The 12,475-nt window shown below is 53.3% G+C and overlaps 5 protein-coding genes across 5 annotated transcripts; all 5 read left to right on the forward strand.

The window, feature by feature from the left end:
• Positions 1-326: 326 nt before the first annotated feature.
• LTS14_004371 (uncharacterized protein) lies at positions 327-1,151 on the forward strand (the record flags this gene model as incomplete). Its single annotated transcript, XM_064837073.1, has 3 exons — positions 327-362; positions 406-857; positions 917-1,151. 3 exons carry the CDS (start codon positions 327-329, stop codon positions 1,149-1,151), a joined length of 723 nt encoding a protein of 240 aa, XP_064695032.1.
• Positions 1,152-1,840: 689 nt separating this feature from the next.
• LTS14_004372 (uncharacterized protein) lies at positions 1,841-3,013 on the forward strand (the record flags this gene model as incomplete). Its single annotated transcript, XM_064837074.1, has 2 exons — positions 1,841-1,983; positions 2,038-3,013. 2 exons carry the CDS (start codon positions 1,841-1,843, stop codon positions 3,011-3,013), a joined length of 1,119 nt encoding a protein of 372 aa, XP_064695033.1.
• Positions 3,014-4,519: 1,506 nt separating this feature from the next.
• CDC27 (anaphase-promoting complex subunit cdc27) lies at positions 4,520-8,220 on the forward strand (the record flags this gene model as incomplete). Its single annotated transcript, XM_064837075.1, has 3 exons — positions 4,520-6,889; positions 6,956-7,010; positions 7,505-8,220. 3 exons carry the CDS (start codon positions 4,520-4,522, stop codon positions 8,218-8,220), a joined length of 3,141 nt encoding a protein of 1,046 aa, XP_064695034.1.
• A 564-nt stretch (positions 8,221-8,784) lies between these two features.
• On the forward strand, positions 8,785-9,288 carry LTS14_004374 (uncharacterized protein; the record flags this gene model as incomplete). Its single annotated transcript, XM_064837076.1, has 3 exons — positions 8,785-8,910; positions 8,970-9,146; positions 9,193-9,288. The coding sequence occupies 3 exons, from the start codon at positions 8,785-8,787 to the stop codon at positions 9,286-9,288; spliced, it is 399 nt and encodes a 132-aa protein (XP_064695035.1).
• Positions 9,289-9,746: 458 nt separating this feature from the next.
• LTS14_004375 (uncharacterized protein) lies at positions 9,747-10,384 on the forward strand (the record flags this gene model as incomplete). Its single annotated transcript, XM_064837077.1, has 3 exons — positions 9,747-9,787; positions 9,841-9,970; positions 10,028-10,384. 3 exons carry the CDS (start codon positions 9,747-9,749, stop codon positions 10,382-10,384), a joined length of 528 nt encoding a protein of 175 aa, XP_064695036.1.
• Between the last annotated feature and the right edge of the window lie 2,091 nt (positions 10,385-12,475).

The following is a 12,475-nucleotide window of genomic DNA, read 5'->3' on the forward strand; positions in this document are numbered from 1 at the left end:
CATTGCCTTGTCTGGTAGCCTCACGACCGGATATACGAGCACTTTCGCACAACTTTGTTCTACAGGACCATAGATCTGACAAGGTTGCCGGATGAACATAAGAAGGCTTACCCCATAAGCTTTACTGGGCCTATAAAGCACATAGCGCCCATCTCGCACAATCCTCTTGCTAATCCTGACATTACTTTGCGCCACGGGCGAGGTGTCGGCCAGCTTTGTTGCACAAGCTCGCCATGCCCTGATAGAGAGACAGAGCAGTAGCCAACCCAATTCCGTGCAGGATTGGGAGAACGACTATGCTACGGAGACGTTCAAGACAGGTTCTAATGGTCTGTTTTCTGTGGACTGGGCCAACGGACCAGGTAAGCTATGGCTCTTATCCATTCCGTGGGGTATATCTGACAGTGGCAAAAGGTGGTGACTTTGTCGTTGGACGAGGCTATCAGCCAGCACGAGACATGTGGGTCCCTCGAGAATTGCTATGAGTGCTCCCCTGACAGTCTCAGGCTCGTGAACTATACCGGCACCTTCCAAACAACAGGCAACGCCTATCTTGCACTCTGTGGCTGGACGCAGAACCCACTCATTGATTACTACATCATTGAGTCAATGGGCATACACAATCCTTCCGAAAATGTCAGCTCGACTCAGTACGGTTGTCTGCAGAGCGATGGCGGTATCTACGAGATCTGGCAGAAGGCTCGCATCAATGCATCCTCGATTCAGGGCGACAAAACAAACTTCCAGCAGTTCTGGTCAGTCAGGACGACTGCGCACGTCGGTGGTACGATTGATACTGGCAATCACTTCCGTGCCTGGGCCGCTGCTGGGCTGAAGCTGGGATCTCAGCTCTACATGTGAGGTCTCACATCCAGCTCATGTAGGAGAGCCTCGACACCACTGACCCCGATCGTAGGGATATCGTCGTCGAAGGCCAACTCGGGGCCGGCAATGCCACAATCACTGTTGGTACGGCGCCCAAGACGAGTGTACTCAACTACCCGACCTCGACGTACAGGTCACAGCGTAAAGCAGGAACGTGTGCAAAGCCTTCCAGTACTTCGTCGGTCAAGACTTTAAGCACGATGGTGGTGACAACGACGGCGGCCGCGGTATCCAGGGTTGCGACGACTGCCGCGGGCACAACGTGAATGGGTGAACATCCTGCAGCTATATTGGCCAGACGCCATGGGCAACGAAACCTCACTTGCATGGCACACACTCATCATGCGCGTTCGTCCTTCGTTTTATACCATGCTCAAGATGTTGAGACTGTGCCATTCAGTTTGCTCAGGAGCGACATCATTTTTACGAAATTACTGCCGGAATGAAGGTCACACATATTGTATCTGATGCTGGTTCGACGTGGCGCGAATTCTCGTCAACAGGCAGCTGGGAACGTTCTATACTGATACATACATCAACCACATCCATGGCTTACACAGACTCATGTCAAGTTCCCTAGGCAGGTCTCATTGGCCATGAACTTAAAGCTTATTACGACCCCGCGATCATGACCATCCCAAACTTGTGTCGAACCTTGGGCGTAGCCGCTATCTTCGCGCTGCCTCGCTGTCCCAAAGAGGCATGAGCGAGGCGAGGTTCTGATGCAGGTACATGACATGGCTGAGAAGTAGTTGTGCAATCTTGATCAGCAATTACATGGTGCAGATCTCTGTGCGACCAGCAGCAATACCAAAAGGTGGAGTCAGCCACGATATCATTCGACCACAGGCCATCTGGATCCTACACCATCGCTCCACGTCTTCGATCACGACGTCGAAACACTGTCGCCTTCGAAGCAACACTTTTATGACGGCGAGAAAGATAGTCAAGCAACATGGGGTCTGGAAACATGCTCGAGGCTCATGTCCATGAGGACACATCTGTCACACTGGTTTCCATCCCTATACCTCATGTCCAGGGGCCAAACGATATTGTTGTCCGGGTAATCTGCGCGTCATGTAATCCGAAGGACTGGAAGTAGGATCTACGCAGCCATTGACAGCAAGACTGATGAGCGCTAACTCTACGCAGGATGCCAGCAGGCTTGCTCAAGACGATATCAGATTGTCCCAACTCTGGCGATGATGTGGCTGGGATAGTCCATGAAGTAGGATCAGCCGTCACTTTGTACAAGCGAGGGGACAGGGTTGCAGCGCTGCATCAGCTAGGAGCACCGTACGGCGCATACGCCGAGTTTGCACTAGTCAAGGACTTCGTCACGTTCCACATCCCGCCCCAGCTTGAGTGGGAACAAGCGGCGACGATGCCGATGGCGTCCTATATGGCCTGTATTGCACTCTTCGGCTCGCTTCAGATCTGTGCAGGACCATGGGAGACTGCTCAGAGGCCACCACCACTTCTGATCTACGGTGCTGCGACAGGAGTAGGCAGTCTAGCCGTCAAGCTAGCTCAAGTCGCCGAAATACATCCACTACTCTGTGTGGCCGGTGGCGGTGCAGACTTCGTGGCCGGCTTGATTGATGAGAGCAAAGGCGACGCCGTTTTCGACTACCGCAAAGGTGACGAAGCTTTGGTTCAGGACATCAAGTCCGCACTCCATGGACAGGAGCTAGAATACGCATTCGACGCTGTTAGCGAGAAGTCCAGCATAGCGAATGTGTCTAAAGTCTTGAAGTCCAAGGGTGGGAAGATAGCTCTTACGCTTCCCGGCCGAGCGCATGAGCTTTCAGATCAGCTAGAGATTTCGCATGTCATGGCTGGCAGCTTGTGGAAGAAGCTAGTAGGGCGACATGAAGGCGAGCAGCTCGGTAACCTAGGCGTCGAAGATGGACCTGCATTTGCCAAGACGATGACATCAAGCATCGAGAAGATGCTGTCCGAAGGCGTGCTTGCGGCACATCCACACGTAGTATACGAGGGAGGACTGACTGGGCTGGAGCGAGCGTTGAAGGATCTGCGGGGTGGGAGAGTAAGTGCGAAGAGATGTGTTGTTCGAGTGATTGATACACCTGGGAGGCACGCACCTGATATCGGCGACGGCATCTGAGCTTCTCGCAGGTGAAGAGCAGTACGTTAATATCATGGCGCGTGCGACCATGTCCTACATTCAGATCGACATTAAGTTTTCCGCGAATCGTCCTGATCATCTATTGGGATGGGACTTCGGATATTTGCATTAATACCTTTGACGTCCCAGAATCGTACAGATTGTCGCGATGAGCCGATATTAATGCAGATGTCCGGATTTGAGAGCCGGTACCCCTCGTTGATGGCTGCGTGTGCGAGGTGTCTAGCGAGACCGCATATTAAGGATGTTCGTAGTAAAAAGAATTGGACGAGTACTGCGGTCTACATCGCAGTGAGCGCACCCCGAGATTTTTGAGCACCATCACAGATCGATACAGCCTCATTGCCGATACTGTACGCGCTGCCCACCTCTCTTCTCCATCTTCGCCGCCCGCTTGCTCTGCCCGGCCGCCCCACTGCTGCTCCCACTGCTCACACCATCGCCACCCTGCCCGCCCGCTCCGGCACTCAGCCCAGAAAATCCAGACCTCATGCCAGTATAGGTAGTAAAAGCCAAGTATCCCGAGTAAGCCGGGACAGCGAGATAGAACCACCACGCCCAATCGCCTACTAGTGCGACAAGGACGACATTAATCCAAGTCCAGTAGACGACATCCCACATCCACTCTGTCAACCCCTTAGCTTCGAGATCCTCACCTGCACGGCGGAGTTCTGGGGCTGTGGAGCCAGGTACGGTCGTGTAAGTTGGGCGGCCAACACGTTCGAACCAGAATTCTATTACCAGAGCTGGGGCGGACAGGAGGGAGAAAGGGAACAATCTTCTCGTGAAGAGTATGGTTCGGACCAGAATGAAGAAGACGTAGATACCTAGGGAGATGAGATGGGTGCGGTTAAGAGTCGCTGCGTTGCGGGTTGCTTGGGTCTTGAGTGCTTTCTGGTATACCTGTGAGTGATGGTGGCGTTGTAGCTGCGATGGGTGCACTCACTTGCGCCATGATTGCTTCTTCTGAACTCAGAATGTTACAGTGGTGGCCTGACTACCTGCTGTGCGTCGTCCTCAGTCCGAGTGTTTCTCTGCAATGCTGTCAAATTTTGCAACCGTGGTGAATGATATTGATTGAAGTGCTAACCAATTCTGTGGATTGAAGCTAAAGTGCTTGCTTGGCGGACATCCCGCCTTGGACACAAACAAAGCGATCGCGGGCGGCAACGGAGAACAACAATCGCGTGTACAGCCCATTACACGGCTGTACAGGATTAAGACGGGCGAAGCAGATTGGGTTGTATGGGACGAGGTGGATTGATATGGCAAGACAACATAATCCGACGAGTTACGACGAGACGACACGATCTGGTTGTTCTGGACGTAGGTAGACATCTGGCTTGCACGAGCGTGGAGTTGATGTGGAAGTGGACTTGAGAGTCTCATGTGCCGCCATCTCGAGAGCAGACACCATTCCTCTTTGCTCCCTCACTTTGTCCTGGTCACACCTTCTGGCTGGCAACACCATCCACAACCCTCACCATGTCGCCATCCCAAGGCATCGCAGCCACGCAACTTCACCAGCTGATCTACTACCACCTTGACAATGACCTTCTCGACACGGCGAACTTCCTCGCCGGCCGCCTGCATGCCCTCGAACCGCGATCAGGCGACTCCGCGCACCTTCTCGCCCTCACCTACTACCGCCAATCCCGTTACAAGGCCGCCTACGACTACAGCCAAAAGCATGGCTCCACAGGGAAACATCTCGGCTGCGCCTACATCTTCGCCCAGTCTTGCCTACGGCTTGGTCGGAATACAGAAGGATGTACTGCGCTGGAGAAGGCTAAGAGTTTTTGGGTCGGCAGACTGAACTGGAAGAAGCATTCGGAGACGACTCGACGACACTTACCCGATGCGCCGGCTGTGTATACACTGATGGCAAAGTTATGGCAAGCGCATGGCGATGCGAGGAAAGCTGGCGACTGCTATATCGAGGCACACAAGGCAAATCCCTTTGTATGGGAGGCGTTCGAAGGACTGTGTAAGATAGGTGCGGATCTGAAAGTGGAGAACATGTTCCGAGGTGCACAAGAAGGCGGTAGTTCTGCGCCGACGAGCACTGCTGGCGGTGGGGTGCCAGAGATTTATACGGACGATGCGCCATTGCAGACTCAGCCACTTGCGCTGCAGCACAATTTCAACCAGCAGGTGCTGACACCTTCAGCAGATCCTTTCAACACCAGTAGAATTGGTGCAGAGGGAGCCCAGTTCATGCTGCCGAATGCGAAGGGCAAGTCTTCGATGTTTGGGACCTCGCGACAGCAGGCTAGCGACTGGGACACGCCGACAGCTAATGGCAGTCTGGCGGAGGATGATGTGGCTATGGGAGAGACGATGGTTCAGGACGAAGATGCTTTTGGTGGTCCACCTGCTGCTCCATCGCGGCGAGCAAGACCAGTTGCACAGTCTGAGGTGCTGGAGCGGCCACGGCATCCTTCAGCACGAACTCATCTGGCGGGTTCTGAGGCTGCCGTAGTAGAAGACCCAATGAGACCTAGTCTAGGTGGCCAAAAACGGACAGTATCGGGACAGACGTCTGTATCAATCTCTGTAGTTGATTCTGGAGCTCCACCGCGGAGAAGTAATCGGCTCTTCGGACAAGCAACTACCACGACCCGGACGACGCGATCAGCCGCGGATACCATATCCTCTCTTGCGAACAAAGTTGATCGGACTGTACGGACCGCAAAGCCTGCGACAGGCGCGAAAGGTCGAACAGCTTCCACAGTCGGCCGAGTCGTCAGTGGGAATCGTAAGGTCATGCCACAGGATCCGGCAGACAAAGAACGAGAGAAGCGAGCACCGAGTCGAAACAGCGAGAAGTCTAGTGTACCGGGTGTGACATCTGTGGTACTGCAGAAGCCGTCCACTCATGCTCTGCCACAAATAACAGACGCGCAAGCCGAAGAACAAGCCATGTCCAGCTTACTCGACTCCTTCCGACAGCTAGCAGTTGGCTCATACGCGGTGGCACGTTTCGACCTAGCAAAAGCTATCCAGACCTTCCGCACCGTGCCAACTTCCACACGTGACACACCATGGGTGCTCGCCCAGCTGGGCAAAGCTTTCTACGAAGCAGCCGACTACCGTAATGCCGAGGAATCCTTTGCAAGGTTATTGAAGATGCAGCCCACTCGGGTGGATGATATGGAGATATACTCTACCGTCCTGTGGCATTTGAAGAAAGAATCTACTTTGGCATTTCTATGTCATAGTCTACGGGATCAGGATTTCCATGCGCCGCAGGCATGGTGTGCAGTCGGAAACGCCTTTTCGCTTTCCCGGGAACATGACCAGGCTATTTCGGCCTTCAAACGAGCAGTCCAAGTCAACGAGAAATTCGCTTATGCCTGGGCGTTGATGGGCCACGAATACATCACCAATGAGGAATTCGAAGCAGCGCTCTCCGCTTTCCGAAAGGCAGTGGCGATCGATCGCCGCAACTACGGTGGCTGGTACGGCCTAGGGAAATCATACGAACGGATGGGTAAGCTGGAGGAGGCCGAGAGGCATTATCGCATAGCTTCCACCATTAATCCCTCCAACGCCACCCTCCTCGTATGTATCGGTGTGGTGCTGGAACGACTACGGAATCGGAAAGCTGCGTTGGCGAATTACACAAAAGCGCTGGAGATTCAACCCAGTTCCGCACTGGCGCGGTTCAAGAAAGCTCGGGTGTTGATGCATATGCGGCTTTATGACCAAGCACTAGAGGAATTGGGCGTGCTGCGGGACCAGGCACCGGACGAGGCGAATGTGTGGTTCCTCTTGGGCAAGTGTTGGAAGGGGCTGGGAGAGAAGAGTGAAGCATTAAGGGCGCTGACTACTGCATTGAATCTGGATGTCAAGGTGAGGCTTTCCAATCTCCCATGCTACTGCGTAAGGTGATGTTGCTAACTTGTGGCTTTCGTGCAGGCTGCACCCTTCATCAAAGAAGCTATGGAAGCGCTTGATGAGGATGATGAGGAAAGTGAGGAGGATTGATCCTCGGCTTGGTTGGACTGATGCGAGCATGATGGTGAGCTTACGATGGACGATGGCTTCTGCATTGCGTGGCGTATGGTCCAGAGTATTTTGGGAATGGAGGAACGTGGTGCGTGAAGCGCTTCCCCGAGCATTATCTGGCATTGTCTCGAAGCATGGGAGGATTGTTATGTTAGCGCTTGGTTGCATCCTGGTTGATGGAAGCGAGAAGGGACTGCACAACTATCAGGCAGTATTCATGGCAGTGTCCCGATACTTTTCCGTACCTGCATCGTCGGTGACTCATGACGATATCCAGAGTCCGTGCTATCACATGCCAATCCCGCCACTTTCTTCTATACCATCCCCGCAAATTCCACCTCGTCTCCTTCCATCACCATCTGCCTCAGCTACATTTTCCTCATCACCACTCGTTTGTCATGGCACCCACCACGTCTAAACGCGTCCGCAACACGACGATCCGACGGCACTTCATCATAGGCAACGAATCCCACCTCCTCCCATACGCAGGCTACGCCAATCCCGCCCCCGACAACCATACCAAAGGCTGGAAAGTCTACGTGCGCCCTTTACCCAACGGCCCGGACCTGACGACGTGGCTGAAGAAAGTACAATTCAAACTCCATCACACCTACACCGATGCCTCGCGGACAATCGAAGCCCCGGGCCCGTACGAGGTGAGTGAGACCGGGTATGGCGAGTTTGGGGTGGAGATTAGACTCTATTTCGCGAGTGAGAGTGGAGAGAAGGCGGTGTATCGGGAGCACTATCTCGTTCTGGCTCCCTACGGCAGTGAGGAGCAGAAGGCGAAGATGGAGCGGGAGAATTTGGTCGTGGCGGAGCGCATGGAGACCGTGGAGTTCAATGAGCCTACGATGGAGTTCTTCAAGACTTTGACGAGTGAAGATCAATATAATTGGTTAAAGGTGAAGAAGGGAAGGGGCAAGGGCAAGAAACCCGATTTCGTTTTCGAAGGGGAGGTAGAGCCGACTGCTCAGCTCCCAGATAAGGCGGATGCGGGACAGGGTGGGATGGGTGCGGGAGGGGCGTGGAGTCAGGTTTATGAGAGGCAGGTGTTGGCACAGTTGGGTCAGAGTGCGGCGAGTTTGGATCAGGCGCTTGATGAGGAGAAGAGGGGGATGGAGAGTAGGAGGAAGAAGATGGAGGAGTTGGGTGTGGCTGTTTCGGCGAAGTGAGAGATGAAGACGGGCATGGTATTGTCATAGGCATGGTGATACGGTGCGGTTCCCGAACGCACATGGACACGGCAGCACATGCTATCAGCATCAGGATAATCAATACCCGAGCGTAGGTGGTGTGTGACTTGGTTCTTGGCACGACTCATCTTTACCGACAGGTTTTGTGTTTCTCGTCAGGCTCCTGGTCCCCTACCTGCTACTTGGGTTCCCGCAAAGCAAACCTGGAAGCAAGCAACTCAGCACATAGCAGAAGATACATCGACAAGGGAGCGATCGATGGGTCTGGTGTCAGCTGCGCCTGGTTAGACCGTCATGTGCATGCAAGAAGTGAACCGAGCAAACTACCGCGGTGATGGTGGACATTATAAGGACGTCTGACGAACATTACTCGGAACTCGTCAGCACGGCTGTCTCGATCAAGACATGGCAGATATTAAGACAGAAGCCTGGGGGCGAATAGCACTGCACTCCCTGCTTGCACTCTGTCTGGAGTTCTTGAATGCTCGACAGGAGTGCTTCCACGCTTTCAGCATCTTTCTCGGCCGTCGATACGTCCAAGTCATGGTTCAAGACATGATACATCAGCTCATCAACGGCCTCGTCAATGCACCCTTCCCAGGTTCGGCGGCTGCCAACAACATCTTGCCTACGATGTCGGGCATTACAGAGTTTGCTGACTATGGTGGCGTAAGCATGGTACCCTTTGATGGTTCACGTTTAGCACCCACTAACGACAAAATCACCAGATGACCTCACGACCGCAGAAGCCTGTACAGATCACCAGCACAGCCATTGCGATGACCTCTTCTACACTGCCGCCCACACCAATCGCGAACGAAAGGGAAGCGCCGTCATCGATACCAGGCGGGCTGAGTCGGTCATCGGGCTACTTTTCCTTCCCAGATTGGACAGCCTTAGACACCGTATTCCTGATCTATCTCATCTTTGTGCGTCGTGCGCGCTTATCAGGCGGAGGAGAAGAGGAAAGAGGACGCCAAAGCTGAACGAGATGCGACTCCGGCGTCTCAACAGGATGAGCAACATGCTGAGGAGGATCCCGAATGATAAGTGCACTGGCTTCCGTTGGCTTCAATGAGGCATAACGAGGGAATGGCATGTTGTCTTGCAGAAGTCGTTGATGAACGAAGTCAAGAGATGAGCCTTCTTAGTGCGCGATCCCCGCTGTCTTCTCTAATAAGACAATTCCAGACTGTTCATGGTCCTTGTAATGTTATCAAAGCATAGCGATGTGACTCTCGTAAGAGCATAAGTCCTGTTTCGAGCCATTGATGACCCCATGTCAAGGAAATGGATGTTCATGTCATAGCTTGAAGTGAACACAGATAAGAAGAAGCATATCCATCCTCGACGGTGAGCGAAGTTCTATGGCCGTCTCAAAGCTGCCCCGCTTCGACCGATCGCTGCTCATCTGTGTACATCATCTCCGGGTCGTCCAGAGCGGGTTTTGGGCATCAAATCGTCGAGTATATCAGGTCGCAAAAGTCAAGTCCTCCCACGCCACCATGACAGACGGCAACACCGCATCGAATGCTGCACTGGCAAGGTTAGTGCCTCTTCAGAAAGGGGCAAACCAGAGAATGACTTTCTTAATAACAGCATCTTCAAGACTGGTGCTTACTCCGACGTTGTCATCAAATGTGGCTCATACGACGCCAAGGTACACAAGGCGATCATATGTTCTCGCTCCGAAGTCTTCGCTGCGATGATCTCCGGAGATGTATGGAAGGTTCGTCTTGGTCTGTCTTGCGTAAGCCACGCCCTACCTCATTGACACTTTCTCTAGGAGAATCAAGAAGGAATTCTGCGTCTCAAAGCAAGCACTGATGCCGGTGTCGATCCCATGGATGTCAGCATCGATGATCCGGATGCTGTTAAACACATGATTGACCTCCTATACACGCACGACTACGAGACCACCTCAAACGACCGCGAGACCATTTCTGTTCTCGAACCGGAGGCTGAAGTAGACCAAGATACCGTCATGCATGCCAAAGTCTATGCTCTCGGTGGCAAATACGCAATACCCTCTCTGCAGACCAGCGCGCTCACCAAGTTCCGTGGGGCCGTGACCAGTGCGTGGGACAAGCAAGATTTCGCAGAAGCTTTGCGCTGGGCCTTTGACTGGAACGAAAGAAAGTGACAAAGGCCTCCGCGATGTCGCAGTGCAAACTTTGTTGCAGCACCATAATGTGCTGCTCGCGAAGCCCGAGATCGAGGATTGTGTCCGCAAGAGTTCAGGTCTAGCCTTCGATTTGTTCAAAGCCAAAGCGGCCGAGAAGCCTTTGCCGCGAGGTCCAAAAGTCTGCGATACGTGCAGACAAGCAGCAGTCTGCACTTGCACCAGGTGCAGATTGGCTTTTGCGACGTGCTCTTGCGACCCGACAGCGAACTTGTACCGGATCAATGGGAATTTCATCAACCAAGTGACGAACGGCTGGCGCTGCAAGGAATGTCGGGGCTAGAGTATGCCACGGTCATGCTGCGCTATGTTATCGCCATATATCAGACACGCTCAGCAATGTATCCGTCCGGTAACAATCACTTCCAGTGCTGGAAAGGATGCTTTGTCTCTACAGCAGAATGTCAGCCTATCACCAATCCGTTGTCGAAATCGACGTTCATGGTGAAGGGCAAGTACGGGATTTAGGTGCTCTGCGCAGGCACGCTCCGGCTTCCTGATAGCGCGATGATGCTCTGACAACCAAGTGCGGCACCTAGTAGGTGAATACGAACAAGCTCGTACTCTATACATCGCCGGAGTGCTTGGCCACACCACTCGAGTCGGGCGGTATCTGACTCACAAGTACTGTTTATTCCTTGAATATCAAGAGGGCATCATCAGATTGCAAGCCACGACAGACGCCAGATCGATCTCGATGATCCGACGACGGACGTCTTCGATCTGCAAGATTCGCGGTTTGTCTCAACATCATGAGTTTGAAGGTCGCGGACGTACCACTCGACACTGTCCCGGAACCACGTCTACCATGAAAGAAACCAAAAACTACAAGTGAGGTAACAAAGGCTTTAACGTAAGATTGCCTGCCGACGTTACAGCATGTGGCGATTGCAGTACACTTGTAGATGCGAAGGTGTATGCATCTAGTCTGGGGCATGGCATGTCCTTGTTGCGGACGGTAGCTTCGCAGAAGTTCAAGACCATTATCGCGCATGGCCGGGAGTACAAGGAACTCGCAGAAGTGCTCTCATGTGCATCGAACGCGGTGCCTGACCCCGACATGGCCTCCTCCGACATCTGGTTGTCTAGGACCGAGTCTCCCAAAGCGGGTGCGTCTGCTAGGAACGCGTAATGGCCATCGGAGGCGAGCTGGATTTCGTGGTTCGAGGGAACTTGACTATGAGTTACGTGACATACGTCGCTTCTCATGATCAAAGCTGGCCGCATTCTGTGATATGGTCATCGAGCAGACCAATGATGGCGGTTACGGTATGCCTTTTGCCAAGTACAGATGTCGATACATAGAAAGTCGACTCAAGGTGTGTCGAGAAGGGGACTCCTCGGCAGGATATAACCATACACCTCAGTGCGGTGCCTTATGCACGATTTCGGGGGTCTGTAAGTCAAGGGCCGCGCCACATCGGAGGTGGCTGGTGAGATGCTCAAGCACATGCTGCAAAGAGCTTCACTCATTCGCTGGCTGGGCGCCTGAAAAAGCATGGTGCTATGTATCTAGCGTCAAAGACGTCCAAGAGGTTCAAGAGAATAGTCAATAAACGAAGTCCGTGAAGATGCGGTGCTGTTGCGATATGTGGTGAGCTTCGGGAGTTGGCCAAGCCATGGCACGAGGTCGGCCGGTCGTCGTCGGCCATTTCAGAGCTCTCTCCGCTGCTCTGAACCTGTCCCTCACGCACGTGTTTTCGACTTCACACGATCAACCCGCCCAACATCCTACGCCCAGCAGCCAAGGGCATGGCACATCTGGTTAGAAGCAAACAGCCTGTCGACCTCACCTGTGCCTAGCTATTACACCATGAACCTGCTACTTCGAAGGCTTGTAACATCATCCATGAATGCAGGTGACGATCACAGCAAATCGTCAGAATGCACAGGGGACCTGGCTGCCAAATGAGCCGAGCTGTCGAGACTGTTGTCAAGCCATATCAAGCCATGGAATTGTCCAAGACTCAGGGATCGTTGCGGCCAAGCGAGCTGCGCAAACACAAGCTCGCACTACCATCAGTGCCCAGGATTGAGATCTTGCCAGAGCCT

Source organism: Recurvomyces mirabilis (assembly GCF_035927965.1).
Source record: "Recurvomyces mirabilis strain CCFEE 5264 chromosome Unknown scaffold_10, whole genome shotgun sequence".
Lineage (NCBI taxonomy): Eukaryota > Fungi > Ascomycota > Dothideomycetes > Mycosphaerellales > Teratosphaeriaceae > Recurvomyces > Recurvomyces mirabilis.